This window comes from Oratosquilla oratoria, chromosome 18, assembly GCF_046742065.1.
Source record: "Oratosquilla oratoria isolate Oo_2021 chromosome 18, ASM4674206v1, whole genome shotgun sequence".
In the NCBI taxonomy this organism is placed as follows: Eukaryota; Metazoa; Arthropoda; class Malacostraca; order Stomatopoda; family Squillidae; genus Oratosquilla; species Oratosquilla oratoria.
In genome coordinates, this window is record NC_134794.1 from 8,181,456 (window position 1) to 8,198,955 (window position 17,500).

Genomic DNA, 17,500 nt, shown 5'->3' on the forward strand with positions numbered 1-17,500 from the left:
AAGTTAGGTTAGGTTAGGTTAGGTCAAATTAGGTCAAGTTAGGTCAAATTAGGTCAGGTTAGGTTAGCTTAGGTTATGTCAAGTAAGGTTAGGTTAAGTTAGGTTAGGTTAAGTTAGGCCAAGTTAAGTAAAGGTAAGTCAAGTTAGGTTAGGTTAGGTCAATTTAGGTCAAATTAGGTCAGGTTAGGTTAGCTTAGGTTAGGTCAAGTAAGGTTAGGTTAAGTTAGCCCAAGTTAGATCAAATTAGGTCAAGTTCGAATAGGTATTACCAACTGGTGCCAGTGCCACGAAGAATGACGTAGCAATTTCGGTGTCTGGCACTCCCAGAGCATTGTGGCACCAGATCCCTGGCACCTGCCTGTTTGCTGGGAGAGGCTCGCGAGCATTTGGATGTCATCAACCGTATGATTGGCTATATTGGTCCGGGGGTTGGGATCGATCTGGGGAATCAGTCGAGAAACGTCCGGTTTTTTTTTTTTTTTTTTTTTTTTTTTAAGATTTCCACCATTGTTGGAAACGGGTTCGCTGGAACCAACATGTAGCCTGGGCGTTGTTGGCACAGGCTTCCGTACAACAGATTAGTTTCGTTGTCGGTAATATTCTTGATATATATATATATATATATATATATATATATATATATATATATATATATATAAAATAATTCCGACTATCGTCCCCGGATTCGAACCAAGGCTCATGAAAACACGATGCCGTTGGAATCCGGAGACGAAAGTCGGAATTATTTGAATGACAACACCGTCATTGGTGATTCTATCCATATACATATATATATATATATATATATATATATATATGTATATATATATATATATATATATATATATATATATATATTCACTGGAAACATGACTGATTAACCCACGTATTCTCACACGTAAATACGAGTACCTACACTTCATACATCTGTCCCTGTATCTGTTGAGGACACAGACATAAACCTAACATATCCAGGGGGGAGGGGATGATCTCTGGTCGGATCTCTTGAGGGCAATCAAGTATAGGCTAAAGAAGATTAGGTTAGATTAGGTTAGCTTAGCTTAAGTTGGGTCAACTTAGGTCAAGTTAGGTTTCAAGTTAGGTCAACTTAGGTCAGGCACGAATGGGTACTGGTGCAAGCACCACGAAGAAAACACCAACAGCTACAACAGCTTTACCACTATCACCAACAAAATACAACAGCTCCACCACTATTACCAAAACAAAATACAACAGCCCCACCACCATCACCAACAACAAGAACAAGGAACCTTGGCACCTACCTTATAACTATTAGTCGCGTAGGCGCCGTCGTAAATAAAGAGGTGGTCGTTGCAGTCCAGCTGTAGACGCTCGAACCTGAGCATGAACCTCTGGAGCACCGAATCCGTCTGAAAGGTGACGGTGCAATCCAGGTTCCTCTCGCTCAACGACGTCACGACGGCGCCTTCTATCATTCTTGTGTGTTGCTTCAAGAACGAGTCGCTGCACAACTCCGACACGGCGACTGGAAAGAAAGTAAACAAACGATGACGTCATTTGTGTTATATGACGTAAAACGAAGTCGTGACAAAATTATGACGTCATCGTCCTGGTGACGTCATGTAGTCCTGACGCGACTGGAAAGAAAAGTAAACAAACGATGACGTCATTTGTGTTATATGACGTAAAACGATGAAGTCATGACTGACAGTAAATTATGACGTCATCGTCCTTGTGACGTCATCTAGTCCTGACGCGACTGAAAAGTAAACAAACGATGACGTCATCTGTGTTATAAGACGTTAAACGATGAAGTAACTGAAAGTAAATGACGTCATCTAGTCCTGGTGACGTCATCTGGGCCTCATGCGACTGAAAAAGTAAATAAACGATGACGTCATCTGTTATATGACGTAAACTATGAAGTGACTGAAAGTAAATAAATTATGACGTCATCTATTCCTGGTGATGTCATCTAGGCCTGACGCGATTGAAAAAACAATGACGTCATCTGAGTCATATGACGTAAAACAATGATGGGACGGAAAATAAATAAATGATGACGTCATCTATTCCTGGTGACGTCATCTAGGCCTGACGCGACTGAAAAGTAAACAAACGATGACGTCATCTGAGTCATACCCGACCGAGAGAAGTAAATAAACGATGACGTCATGTAGTCCTGACGCGACTGCAAAAATAAACAATGACATAAATACTGTGACATTAAATGGAAATAGGTAACTAGATAGATAAATAAATACATAAACAAATAAACCATATACATATCTGTGAAACAACAAAAGCATGGCGACTTAACCATAAAAAAGTATATAGTGAATTAAAGAAAAAAAAAAGAAAAAAAAAAAAAAAAAAAAGAATCGGACTCGTGCATTGGCAGATTCGTTCCCAGGTGTCAAGACAAAACTCGCAGCCGCGAGCGAATACAAAGCAAAAACGCTTCCAACAAATGACTGTTCGCTTCTACGTGGATGTTCTGTTATTCCCGCGTGATAAAGTCCCATCCGTTTAAAGGACAAACGAAAGATTAAAAAAAAAAAAAAAAAAAAATTGTGCAGGCTTTCGGTCATTCCCCTTCGCTGGCTGATACATATACTGTAATAACGGGCGTGTGTGGGCGTAGGTGTGGGGATGTATATATGTGGGCGCGGGTGTAGTCGTAATGAATGTGTTCTGGGGCTGGTTTGTGTGTGTGTGTGTGTGTGTGTGTGTGTGTGTGTGTGTGTGTGTGTGTGTGTGTGTGTGTGTGTGTGTGTGTGTGTGTGTGTGTGTGTGTGTGTGTGTGTGTGTGTGTGTGTGTGTGTGTGTGTGTGTGTGTGTGTGTGTGTGTGTGTGTGTGTGTGTGTGTGTGTGTGCGGGTATTCGTATGTGTACGTGTATGCATAAGTTTGTGCATGTGTTTCTACGTGTTTTATTATGTACGTTCGTGTGTGTGTGTATATGTGCCTATACGTGCGTATATGCATGCTTTTCTGCGTGTGTGTGTGTGTGTGTGTACGTTCTTGTGTATGCCTCCGAGTATCATACGTGTCTGTATACACATGTGCGTGTGTAGTGAGCACGTAGTATATACATGTTGAGGGTGTGTACGCATGTGTAAAATTTGTGTAGTGGTGTGTACATGTCTTTGTAATGAGTATAAGATGTATACATTTACGGTTATGTGGGAGGGAGGAGGGAGTGGGTGAGGGAGGGAGGGAGGGAGGGAGGGAGGGAGGGGGTGAGGGAGGGAGGGAGGGAGGGAGGGAGGGAGGGAGGGAGGGAGGGAGGGAGGGAGATGTTAATAGCTTAAGCGAGGTACCTACACATGGTCAGGTTGAAAAGTTCACAACCACAGCAATTGAAAACGCATACTCCCCCTGACCTCAACCTCTCCCCTCCCCCTGCCTCCTCCCTCCCTCTGCCACCTTCCTTCCTCTGCCTCCCCCTCCCCCTGTTTCCTCCCTCCCCCTGCCTCCTCTCTCCCTCTTCTCCTCCCTCCCCCTGCCCCCTCTCTCCCCTGCCTCCTCTCTCCCCTGTCTCCTCCCTAAACCCTGCATCCTCCCTCCCCCTGCCTCCTCTCTCCCCCTGTCTCCTCCCTCCCCCTCCCCCTGCCTCCTCCCTCCCCCTACCTCCTCTCTCCCCCTGCCTCCTCCCTCCCCCTGCCTCCTCCCTCCTCCTGCCTCCTCCCTCCTCCTACCTCCTCTCTCCTCCCGCCTCCCCCTCCCCCTGCCTCCCCTTCCCTCTGCCTCCCCTTCCCTCTGCCTCCTCCCTTATATCATCCACGTGTATTTAGGCTTTACCGTCTGGTTATCTCTACTCTAACGCAAATACTGACAGACAGATAGACAGACAGACAGACTGGCGAGAATGTGAATCGCAAGTGGCTGTATCACAGATTCTATTTCTCAATTCTTGTTTACTTATATTCTTATCTATATTATCTATGTTATCTATCTATCCTGCTTCCGGTTTATATTTTCTGTTTATCTTTCTATAGAGACGCAAAATTCTCCTTTCGCTAAATTTTTACTTTGTAATTATCATCTTCGTCTCTATCTCCGTCTATCTTTGCTATATCGGTCTCCAGAATAAAATAAAAAAAAGCTAAAATGGCTACATTAACATTTATAAAAATATTGCGAATTACATCAAACAATTACCAAAATCTTATTTCCATAAGCTTCATGATGTGGCTAATGCAAAATCTCGTACTCCTCTTCGGCATGTTCTCAAAATTCTTAAAGAGCCAGCATGTTCAAAATTTCTTGAAGACCTATTCTCCCCAGGCAAGAGCCAACTTAAAGATATATTTTTCATTCCGAAGGAAACTATTAAACGACTTTCTCCTCCACTTCAGGAAAATATCCTGAAACGTCTCAACATCATGCCTATGTTTAGTAAACAAAAGAATGACGTCATGCTCAGTGCGCACGCGCGCGCGCACGCAGACTCTTATTCGTTTTCTTGTGTACGTGGATGTGCAAAAGCCAAGTTTGGGTAATGACATCTGGGTAATGCATAATCTCCCTGGGAGGCGGCCTACAGGCAAGGAGGCCTGCAACAGGTCGTGGAGCAAATACGCAGGGAAGAAGGGAGGAAGGGAGGAAGGGAGGAAGGGAGAAAGGGAGGAAGGGAGGAAGGGGGGGAAGGAAGGGAGAAGGGGAAATTGTGAGGATAAGGAATAGAAGGAAAGGGCAAGGAAAGGGCAAGGGAAGGGCAAGGGAAGGGGGAGAGGGGAAGGGGAAGAGAAGGGGGAGAGGGGAAGGCGAAGTTGATGGGCAGAGGATAGGGATGGGATGGGAGGAAGGGAGGAAGGAAGGAAGGGAGGAAGGGAAGAAGAGAGAAGGTGGAAATAGGGAGGACAAGGGATGTAAAAAGGAAAGGGCAAGGGAAGGGGGAGAGGGGAAGGGGGAGAGAGGAAGGGGGAGAAAAGGGGAGAGAGAGGAAGGCGAAGATGATGGGAAGATGATAAGGATGGGAGGAAGGGAGGAAGGAAGGAAGGGAGGAAGGGGAATTAGGGAGGACAAGGGAAGGGAGGAAGGGAGAAATGGAGGAAGGGAGGAAGGGAGAAAGGGAGGAAGGGAGAAAGGCAGGAAGAGGGAAGGGGAAACAGGGAGAACAAGGGATAGGAGAAGGAAAGGGCAAGGAAAGGGGGAGCAGGGAAGGGGAAGAGAAGAGGGGAGAGAGGAAGGGGAAGAGAAGGGAGGAGAGAGGAGAGGCGAAGATGATGGGAAGACGATAGGGATGGGAGGGGGATGGGAGGGAGATGAAAGGGTGGGGAAAGGGGGGAAAGGGGGGAAAGGGGAGAAGGGAAGGGAAGGAAAGGGGTGGGAAAGGAAGGGAAGAAAAGGCAAGAGAAATTGAAGGGGATTAGAAGAGGAAGGGGACGGGGTCAAGGAAGGGAAAGATTAGGGAAGGAGAAAGTAAGGAGAGGGGAGAATAAAGGAAAGGGAGGGGCTAAGGGGGAATGGGGATGAGGGAAAGGAAGGGGGAGGTAAGGGAAGGGGAAAGAGGAAGATAAAGGAGGAGGGCGAGGACGTGGAGGACGTGGAAGAGGAGGACGAGGAAGAGGAGGAAGAGAAGGACGAGAAACAGGAGATAGAGGAGGAGAAGATGTAGGAGGAGGAGGAGGAGGACGAGGAAGAAGAAGAGGAGGAAGAGGAGGAAGAGGAATAGAAGGACGAGAAGCAGGAGATGGAGGAGGAGGACGAGAAAGAAGAAGAGGAAGAGGACGAAGTGAAAGAGAAGGACGAGGAGCAGGAGGAGATGGAGGAGGAGGAGGAAGAGTACGAGGAGCAGGAGGAGGAGTAGGAGGACGAGGAGGAGGGCGAGAAAGAGGAAGAGGACGAGGAGTAAGAAGAGGAGGAGGAGGAAGAGCAGGAGTAGGAGAACGAGGAGAAGGGGGAGGAAAAGGACGAGGAATAAGAGGAGGACGAGGAGCAAGAGGAGAACAAAGAGGAGGAAGAGGAGGAGGAGGACGAGGAAGAAGAGGAGGAAGAAGAGGAAGAGGAAGAGAAGGACGAGAAGCAGGAGATGGAGGAGGACGATGAAGAAGAAGAGGAAGAGGAGGAAGAGGAGGAAGAGGAGGAAGAGGAAGAGAAGGACGAGGAGCAGGAGGAGATGAAGGAGGAGAAGGAGGAGGAGGAGGAAGAGTACGAGGAGCAGGAGGAGGATTAGGAGGACGAGGAGGAGTAGGAGGACGAGGAGGAGGGCGAGGAAGAGGACAACGAGTAAGAAGAAGAGGATGAGGAAGAGGAGGAGGAGGAGGTAGAGCAGGAGTAGGAGAACGAGGAGAAGGGCGAGGAAAAGGACGAGGAGTAGGAGGAGGACGAGAAGTAAGAGGAGGACGAGGAGCAAGAGAACAAAGAGGAGGAGGAGGAGGAGGAGGACAAAAAGGACGAGGAGAGGGAGGAGGACGAGGAAGACGAGGAGGGGGAGAAGGACGAGGAGGACGAGGAGGGGGAGGAGGAGGGGAGGAGGAGGAGGGGGAGGAGGAGGGGGAGGAGGAGGGGGAGGAGGAGGGGGAGGAGGAGGGGGAGGAGGAGGGGAGGAGGAGGGGAGGAGGAGGGGAGGAGGAGGAGGGGAGGAGGAGGAGGGGAGGAGGGGGAGGAGGAGGGGGAGGAGGCCGAGGAGGAGGAGGACAAGAAGGACGAAGAGGAGGACGACGAAGAAGAGGACGACGACGAAGAGGAGGACGACGAAGAGGAGGAGGAGGAGGGGGAGGGGGAGGGGGAGGAGGGGGAGAGGAGGGCCCCCACTCCTGAGGGCAAAGGTCATGATCATTAGAGGTCCTGTTTGTTCTCCATTTTGCCAATCTGGCAACCGCTGTGGACATTAAACCGAGCCGCAACCACCGAGCGCACACAAATGCTGGGCAAACCCACTGTTGACCTAGGAAGCACATATACCAACAGGGTCGTGTGGGCAAATACACACAAACACGCACGCACACATCTATAACGCACATCTGTAAACAAGCACAGACACAAGCACAGACACACACACACACACACACACACACACACACACACACACACACACACACACACACACACACACACACACACACACACACACACACACACACACACACACACACAATATATATATATATATATATATATATATATATACAGTATACATTATATATATATGCATACATACACGAAATAGTAAGAATGAGATTCAAGAAAAAATAATTGAAGAAAATCGTGACATGACGAAAATATCTTGAAATAGAGAGGACGTATACAGAGTAGAGGGAATACAAACGGGGTTGGAGAAAGAGAGTAGATGAGAGGAGAGAGAGAGAAGGAGGAGAGAAGGAAAGGAATGAGGAGAGGATAGGATAGGATAGGATAGGGGGGAAGGGGAAAATAGGAGAGGAGAGGAGAGAGAGAGAGGCAGATAAAGACAGAGAAAGACAAAGAAAGATAGAAAGACAGATAGACAGAGAAAGACAAAGACAAAGAAAGACAAAGACATATAGAGACAGATAAAGACAGAAAGACAGAGAGAGTGACTGACTGACAGACAGACAGAAAGAGAAAGGAGTGGAAAGAGTGGATAAGAGAGTGGAACGAAGATGGTGGATGTGTGGGTGCGGTTGAAGGAATCAATGGATGTAACGAGCGACCCCCAGGTGGAGGGAGAACCCACCAACGTATCCATTCACCGATTTCCTTTGCAAGCCAGTGACCTGCAACAACTTGTGCAAATCAATTACCGAATTATATCGTGTTTTTTTTTTCTTCTGCTGAGTGGAAAGAAACGATGTCTGGTCCGATATGCAGAAGGCTGGTCCGATAGACAACGGGTCTGGTCCGATATAAAGTGCTGGTCCGATATATAGAGGGATCCGATAAATAAGCGTGTGGTCCGATATAAGTAGTGATATCCTACATATACTTGAATTCATATTATATATACATATACATATATATATATATATATATATATATATATATATATATGTGTGTGTGTGTGTGTGTGTGTGTGTGTGTGTGTGTGTGTGTGTGTGTGTGTGTGTGTGTGTGTGTGTGTGTGTGTGTGTGTGTGTGTGTGTGTGTGTGTGTGTGTGTGTGTGTGTGTGTGTGATTCACCATGGTCTTGGATCACACGTTGGACTCGTGATCGAGTTATTAATCTCTCGGATGAGAGCTCAGAGCTCGCATGACCGATCTATGGGTAATACTGTGACCTTACACGCACACACACACGCACAAATCCCCGCCCACGAGAGTTGCAGTAACGATTCGCAGCGCAGCGATACTGATATTTTAGCCCGAACCCGGACCGCTGTAGTGGCAGGCGAGTGTGAGTGAGTGTGTGTGTGTGTGTGTGTGTGTGTGTGTGTGTGTGTGTGTGTGTGTGTGTGTGTGTGTGTGTGTGTGTGTGTGTGTGTGTGTGTGTGTGTGTGTGTGTGTGTGTGTGTGTGTGTGTGTGTGTGTGTGTGTGTGTGTGATTCACCACGGTCTTGGATCACACGTTGGACTCGTGATCGAGTTATTAATCTCTCGGATGAGAGCTCAGAGCTCGCATGACCGATCTATGGGTAATACTGTGACCTTACACGCACACACACACACACAAATCCCCGACCACGAGAGTTGGAGTAACGATTCGCAGCGCAGCAATACTGATATTTTAGCCCGAACCCAGACCGCTGTAGTGGCAGGCGAGTGTGAGTGAGTGAGTGTGTGTGTGTGTGTGTGTGTGTGTGTGTGTGTGTGTGTGTGTGTGTGTGTGTGTGTGTGTGTGTGTGTGTGTGTGTGTGTGTGTGATTCACCATGGTCTTGGATCACACGTTGGACTCGTGATCGAGTTATTAATCTCTCGGATGAGAGCTCAGAGCTCGCATGACCGATCTATGGGTAATACTGTGACCTTACACGCACACACACACACACACAAATCCCCGCCCACGAGAGTTGGAGTAACGATTCGCAGCGCAGCGATACTGATATTTTAGCCCGAACCCGGACCGCTGTAGTGGCAGGCGAGTGTGAGTGAGTGAGTGAGTGAGTGAGTGAGTGTGTGTGTGTGTGTGTGTGTGTGTGTGTGTGTGTGTGTGTGTGTGTGTGTGTGTGTGTGTGTGTGTGTGTGTGTGTGTGTGTGTGTGATTCACCATGGTCTTGGATCACACGTTGGACTCGTGATCGAGTTATTAATCTCTCGGATGAGAGCTCAGAGCTCGCATGACCGATCTATGGGTAATACTGTGACCTTACAGGCGCACACACACACACACAAATCCCCGCCCACGAGAGTTGGAGTAACGATTCGCAGCGCAGCGATACTGATATTTTAGCCCGAACCCAGACCGCTGTAGTGGCAGGCGAGTGTGAGTGAGCGAGTGTGTGTGTGTGTGTGTGTGTGTGTGTGTGTGTGTGTGTGTGTGTGTGTGTGTGTGTGTGTGTGTGTGTGTGTGTACATAAAATGGCATAACCCGCGGTTACACTTTATTTAAGGATCATCAAAAGTTGTGAAAATGTGTGTAGAAAAAATTGCAGCCTCAAATTCCAAAAACATGGTTATTTTTTCCTTCTATAAGTTTTTTTTAAGCTAAAGAATAACAAGTAATTAAAAGAAAATATGATTGAAAGACTTGTATCACAACGAAGAAAAAAAAATCATAACTTGACCAGAGGTATTAAGAATTACTTTATTAAAGGTGCCGTCAGGTGATTTTATTCAGATTGGCGAGTCGGGACGGGGGGGGGATCTTTCTGCAGAGAAATATTTAATCACCTCAACACAGAAACGAACTTTATATACATCATCCTGGTTAACATCAGGATGTTACTTTTCGCTCCGGGAAGAGGAGGGGGGGAAGGGGGGATTAAGGGGGGGATGTGGTTAAGGGGGTGAGGGGATGTAGGACTGTCACAGGATTGTAGGTATTAATGCCAACTCTCCTTCTTTATCACGCTCCTTTGGTTAAACTCTAAACATATTTTATTCAGGTGAGCGGGATTTTTTTTTTTTTTTTTTTTTTTTTTTTTAAGTCCAACGGAAGAACTATTCTACCAAGCTTTTTGATTCACTTGAGTGGTACCCTACCCGGACCGATAAGAGTTACAATTCACGTCGCTTAACGACGACTCTTTGTCTCTTATCCTGACTATCGTCATGCCATTCCTTTTCCCTCCAGCACAACTCTTCGTCAAGCACGGGTAAAAAAAAAAAAAAAAAAAAAAAAAAAAAAAAAAAAAAAAAAAAAAAAAAAAAAAGTTTTGTCGTTTCACTCGTCGTGTCACCTTGTACATCAGCTGGTACGTTTACTAGTCACCATGGTGTAAAAGGTCTCCGTTTCCATCACTCCCGACTGCGAAATCGAGGCGCCATCACGACAAATGGTTAACAGGGAGAGTGGAAGGTATGAAGACAGTTTATTGCAGTTTCGAAATATAGATTCTAGCACACAAATATAGAAAAAGGGTCCTTTTTTGCGCGACGTATAATCAAAAGTATCAACACACACACACACACACACACACACACACACACACACACACGCACACACACACACACATATTTATATATATATAAATACATACATATATACATATATATATACATACATACATACATATGTGTGTGTGTGTATGTGTGTGTGTGTGTGTGTGTGTGTGTGTGTGTATATTATATTATATTATATATATATATATATATATATATATATACATATGCACATCGACCAAAAACATGAAAAATCAGACCTCAGAGAACCTGTGTGCAAAAACCCCGACCACAAGAACCTACGAAGCAGGCGCTGAAGAAGGCGCAGAGGAGGAAGACCACTTCTCCACAGCGAGTCTGAAGAAGACAAAGTTGACGGAAAGGACTAAGGCCGAGACTGGAAGATCCCTCACGGCGCGCCGAAGACGTCCTGGCCGCCATAAAGTTTGGGAGGAAGCAGAAGGAGGCGCTGAAGAAGTGAAGGATGAGAGGCGACGATGGAGGTGATCAGAACCTGACGAAGGAACCGAGCCTTTGGGATTCAATGTCGAAGAAGAAGAAGAAGGAAAAAAGGGCGTTGGCTGGACACATTCAGCTACTTGGGAGTGACAAACGTTGTATATATTTTGTTCTGGCTAACGCTTGGTGTGTATATTTGTGTGTATGTATGTATATACGACTACATATGTGTGTGTGTTTGAGAGAGAGAGAGAGAGAGAGACAGAGCGGAGAGGAGGAGAGGGAGAGGGAGGAAGGGGAGAGAGAGAGAGAGAGAGAGAGAGAGAGAGAGAGAGAGAGAGAGAGAGAGAGAGAGAGAGAGAGAGAGAGAGAGAGAGAGAGAGAGAGAGAGAGAGAGAGAGAGAGAGAGAGAGAGAGAGAGAAGAGGAGAGAGAAGGGGGAGAGAGAAGGGAGAGAGAGAAGGGGAGAGAGAAGGGGAGAGAGAAGGGGAGAGAGAAGGGGGAGAGAGAGAGAGAGAGAGAGAGAGAGAGAGAGAGAGAGAGAGAGAGAGAGAGAGAGAGAGAGAGAGAGAGAGAGAGAGAGAGAGAGAGAGAGAGAGAGACTCGCTCAAATTCCTGGAAACCTGGAAGTGCTCGGCCAGCTCCCCTCCTCCCCTCTACCCTTCCTCTTCCTCTTCCTCCTCCAGCGCCTGTGCATGGCGGAGGCCTAAGTGGCAAATGACGCTAAAATGGAGCACCACTAACTAGCGGCTGACGCTCGAATAGACACTACCGACGCCGAGGACGGCACCATCGGTCCCCGGCGCCGGCGGCGACTGTGCGTGACGCGAACTACCTCGAGCGGACAAGAAGTCACGCGCGGGATGGATTTGTAATGGCCTCTTAAGTGATACAAATGGGGAGGAAGAGGGGAGGAGGAACGGGAGAGGAGGAGGGGGAGGAGGAGCGGGAGAGGAGGAAGGAGGAGGAAGACGGGGAAGTGGAGGACCTGGAAGTAAAAGAAGAGAAAATAAGAGGAAAAGGAGGACGAGGAGATATGGGGAGGGAGAGAACTAGGAGAAGAACTAGGAGGAGGAGGAAGATGGAAATATAGAAGGAAGAGGAAGAGGAAAAAGGGAGGAAGAGGAAAAAGGGAGAAGCAGGACAAGGAGGAAGAGAAAGAAAAGTAGGAGAAAGAAGAGGAAGAGAAGGGACAGGCGAAGGAGAAAGAGGACGAAGATCAAGAGGAGGATCAGGGGGATGAAGCCGACAATGAAGAAGCCACAGAGGGCCCTGGCGAGACCAAAGCCGAAGACCAAATTTCAAAAATCTTAAAATTTTAAAATTTCAAAATTTTCAGTCTCAAAATTCCAAAATATAAAACCGGGTCTATCAATGCCAATACTTTTATTATGGATGAGTAAATTGTGGGATTATATATAATTAAAATAGATAAATACTGAAGAAAATGGTCCTAACGAACCCAATACTAAAACCAAAAATTGGAGAAAATACTATATTAAATAACGATGACGATGTCGACATTGGTAATGGTATTGATAAACGGCAATAACAGTGCTTGAAATAAAATATATATAACCTTCCCAATACTTGTTTACAAAGAAGATTCCGTCTAAGTACATGTTTACCGTACGATCTGTTGACATAATGCCTGGATCCACTGCCCCATTACTCCAATTTTTTTTTTTTTTTTTTTTTTTTTTGCATCCGACCTAGATATGGATCAAAAGGTCTCCTGTCGGCATGCTTTGCCTTTGTAATCCTTTGTAATATAGAGTAAACATGGGTAGATAACAAATTGATTCATAGAAAGCCAGGTTCCCGAGGTACAAATTCCGTACTTCATAGAAATGTGATATTTCTGGTCTTGATCGTAGTTGAGAGAGAAATCGTCGTTTCAGAAAGAAGTCTTGGTATTTGATTGACCACCATTTCGATAGTTCGACTTTTTCCGAGGACTTGACGAAGTCTCGACAAGATAAAATCCGTCCATATAATAATACAGGATTCGACCTCGAATCTTTTTACTTATTTAATTATTCATTTTACTTATTCATTTATTATTTTTAGTAAAATAGTTGGTAGTTACGTTTATACATTCATTGTGGTATTCAATGTTATATATATATATATTCATATATATATATATATATATATATATGTGTGTGTGTGTGTGTGTGTGTGTGTGCATGTGCTAGTGTTATTTTGTTATGTGTGTATGTGTGTGTGTGTGTGTATGTGTGTGTGTGTGTGTGTGTGTGTGTGTGTGTGTGTGTGTGTGTGTGTGTGTGCGTGGAAATAAGCTACACCACTGGGATTCGAACCCTTGCATGAGCGAGTGCATCTTACGAAGCAAGAACGATACCGTTGTACTAATCCGTTGCCCGTTAAAACGGAACGACCTGGCGCACAACCTGGTCATTCCCCAACGGTACTTCGGTAGCACAGTATGTTTTTTTATTTCATCGAATCTTTTATTTTTCAGGTAAGCCTTCCGATAATTTGAGAATCGTTATGACAAATGGAAATAAGTTGCACCTTCGGGATTCGAACCCTTGAATGAGGGACCGTTTCTTACGAGGCAAAGACGATACCGTTGTGCTAATCATACAACACTTATTGACCCACTGTCGGAGAATGAGATAAGATCGACAGAAAATCTGTATTTTTCGACCACTATATGTGGTCCTCTTCAGCAGAATGATGAAAAGGACCACAGATAGTGGTCGGAATATACAAATTTTCTATCCATCTTATTTCATTCTCCGTGAGTGGGCCAAATGAGTTATTTTACAAATGTGCTACTACATTAAACCTTCCTAATACATGTATAAATATATCTATATATATATATATATATATATATATATATATATATATATACATACACACATACATAGGAGTATAGTGCAAAGTGATTCAGTCATTACAGAGAGCAACACGAGAAACAAACGAGACAAATAAACAAAACAAGCAAGATGAACAGAAATGCAAACAAATTCACAGTCGGGGTGGGTGGAGCAACCACAGATAACAGATGACCTAATTTCAAGCCTCACGTAATCACGACCCACAAGATGGCGAAATAGCTTTCCTCCTCCTCCTCCTCCTCCTCCTCCTCCTACACCTCATTTTAGTCCTCTTCCGACTCCCCCTACTTATAGTCCTCTTCTTCCTTGTCGTCTTCGTCACCTTTTTATGATCATTTCTCCTCTTCTTCCTGGTCCTCCTGGTCCTCTTCCTCCTTGTCGTCTTCGTCGCCTTTTTATTATTATTCCTATTTGTCTTCTTGGTCCTCTTCCCGTCCCCACACAACTCCGGGTCTTCTTGGTCTTCCTCTTCTTCTTCCTCCTCATCCTCCTCTTCCTCTTGATCTTCTTACTCGTTCCACTCCGTGTGGCCCTCTTCCTCTTCCGTCTTCTCCTCCTCGGCTAAAGAGTCTGCATGTGAAAAATCCCAGGAAATAAAACAGAGGAGATTCGGAGATTCGGGGAGAGAGAGTAAGAGAGAGAGAGAGAGAGAGAGAGAGAGAGAGAGAGAGAGAGAGAGAGAGAGAGAGAGAGAGAGAGAGAGAGAGAGAGAGAGAGAGAGAGGACTGATTGGCACTCGACCTCAAAGGGTGATCGGAGAGTCTCAAGGCTTTGAAGTCGAGGAATTAATTAAATGCACAACCGCAGTTCGGCCTCGAACCAATGTTGTCCTCGCCGCCGCCGCAGCTTTTCTGCGGCCAGCTGCCGGAGGCTGCAGGGACTCCAAGGGCGGCATGTTCTGAAGAATGGGACCTCCCGAAGGGCGGGATCCTCCGAGGGGTGGGATCCTCCGAGGAGCGGGATCCTCCGAAGAGCGGGGCGGAACCATCCGAAAGGCAGGGCGGGATCCTCCGAGGGGGCGGGATCCTCCGAGGAGCGGGATCCTCCGAAGAGCGGGGCGGGATCCTTCAAATGGCGGGGCGGAATCCTCCGAAGAGCGGGATCCCTAGAAGGGCAGGATCTTCCGAAGAGCGGGATCCTCCGAAGAGCGAGATCCTCCGAAGGGCAGGATCCTCCGAAAGCTTCTGGTGGTGAGGTAGAGGCCCGGCTCTCGACTCTTAAGAGTCAGCTGCGGTAGACGGTGTAATGTCCTGAACCAGCTGCGGCAGATGGTGAGGAGACGATGGCCTACTGCGGCACTAGGTGGGTTCTTTAGTGATCTGGGGCAGATGGTGTAGTATCTTTAGTGAATTAGGGCAGATGGTATGAAGACTTTATTGGCATGTGACAGCTGGTATAATGGCTTTAGTGACCTTTGACAGTTGGTATTGTGTTTTCAGTGATCTCCGGCAGCTGGCACGGTCTCTTTAGTGAACTGGGACAGCTGGTATTTTGTCTTTAGTGAACTACGGTAGCCATCAATATAAAGTCTCTTTCCAGATCTATGGAAAGTCCGGGGACAATGGCCGGATGCTGTGGAACTGGAGGGTTTTCGGCGATACAAATTCTACGGGAACTCATCGCTTTGTTTCAATGATTTTCTTCGGATTAAATCCACGTCTTTGACTTCTTGAAGAATTTTCTTCAAGTCTGACAACTGTCTGACACAATATCACCAAACCTTTCCGTTGATTTAAACGTGATGTTGCCATATAGTCAGTTTCTAATTTTTTAGACTTGAGTGGAGTTGAGTTGACTATCATTTCCTAAGTTATTTATTATGTTACTGTCTGCCAAACATGGTACGGATTGTGAATCTATAATTTTTTGTCTCCCAATTAACTGATTGACTGATTGATAGACTGATTGGTTTATTGGCGTAATAAATCCAAATTGGGTTGATTATACGTTCCTTGTGATCATCAGACCATTTTCCTCGCCTCACTGGCGCTTCTTCAGCAGACAGACAGACGGACAGAGAGAGAGGGGAGGGAAGAGAGAGATAGAGAAAGAAGGGGAGAGGAGAGAGGGGAGAGGAGAGAGAGGGGAGAGGAGAGAGTATAGGAGAGGGGAGAGGATAGGAGAGGGGAGAGAGAAGATAAGAGATGAGAGGAGAGAGAGGAGAGAGGGGAGAGAGAGGAGAGACAGAGGGGGGAGATAGAGAGGGGAGAGGAGAGAAAGACAGAGGGGAGATAGAGAGGGGAGAGGAGAGGCGAAACGAGAGAGAGGAGAGAAGAGGAGACAAGAGTCAGAAGATAAGAGAGATGAGAGAGAGAGATGTGAGAGGGGAGAGAGGGTAAGAGAGAAATGAGAGGACAGGAGAGAGAGGAGAGAGAGAGTGGGGAGAGATAATAGGAGAGAGAGAGAGGAGAGAGAGAGAGAGAAAGAGAGAGAGAGGAGAGAGAGAAAGAGAGAGAGAGAGAGAGAGAGAGAGAGAGAGAGAGAGAGAGAGAGAGAGAGAGAGAGAGAGAGAGAGAGAGAGAGAGAGAGAGAGAGAGAGAGGAGAAAGAGAGGAAAGGTGAGAGAGGAGAAAGAGAAAGAAAAAGAGAAAGAGAAAGAAAAAAGAAAGTTACAATGAAACAAATACTAAGCAGAAAGGAGAGGGATCGAGACTCAGAGAGATTAAGAGAGCGAGGGGGGGGAGGTAAGAAGTATAAAAATAATAAAGGAAAATCGAGAAGAGAAGGACGGTTGTGATATGCAGACAAAGACGAGGAGGGCGGGGGTAGGGGGTGGGGGGGAATGGCTAAGAAATATGATAGGAAAAATGGAGAAATATAAATGGAGCTGTTGAGAGGAACAGACAAAGAATTAGAAATAAAACGAGAGGGAAACAATTAAAAAAGATGAAGAAAAAAATCAAAATACCCTGGTGATTTCTTCTTCCTCTCCTTCTCTTCTTCCTCTTCCTCCTACTCTTCCTACTACTCCTCCTCCTACTCCTCCTCCTCCTACTCCTCCTACTCCTCCTACTTCTCCTCCTCCTTCTCTTCTTACTCCATAATACTCCTACTCCTCCTACTACTTCTCTTCCTCCTCTCTTCTTCCTTCTCTTCCTACTCCTCCTCCTCCTACTTTCTTACTACTCCTCCCTCTCCTCCTACTCCTTCTACTCTTCCTACTCCTCCTCCTACTCCTCTTCTTACTCCATAATACTCCTACACCTCCTCCCCCTACTCTTCCTCTTCCTACTCCTCGTACTCCTACTTTCTTCCTCCTCCTCCTCCTCCTCCTCATCTTTCTTCCTGTGAACAATTCTATTAAATCACGGGATAATCTCAGAATTGTGAAAGTTTAAACTTGTCTCAGTCTTACTATTCAAGTTAACCGTGAACGGAAAGAGTGGATCGGTATGATTCCTTGTAACCATACTGACTTTACTGTAACCACGATTGCTTTAGGACACGTAGTTACAGCAACTCTGTAATTAAGAGTAAATGTTTCATACCTGAAGACTAACTTATCCTGTCTAAACCTGGCAAAGCTTTACATATATGATTACTATAAGTATTTTCTTTATTACTCAAAGTTTATATATAATACATAATATTTATGTATATATATATATGTATATATATATACATATATATATATACATATACATATATAAATATACATATATACATATACATATATACATATACATATATACATATATTCCATGCAATGTGCAGCGAATGATTGCCA

General features: G+C 45.7%; 1 protein-coding gene across 2 annotated transcripts in view; it reads right to left on the reverse strand.

Annotated features, from left to right (window-relative positions):
* Window positions 1–17,500, reverse strand: part of loaf (low-density lipoprotein receptor domain containing lost and found) — a 645,276-nt gene that overhangs the window by 217,369 nt on the left and 410,407 nt on the right. For both annotated transcript variants that reach the window (XM_076201479.1, XM_076201478.1), the window contains exon 2: window positions 1,284–1,507. In XM_076201479.1, the coding sequence (XP_076057594.1) occupies window positions 1,284–1,507 (224 nt within the window). The remainder of the gene's footprint in view (window positions 1–1,283; window positions 1,508–17,500) is intronic.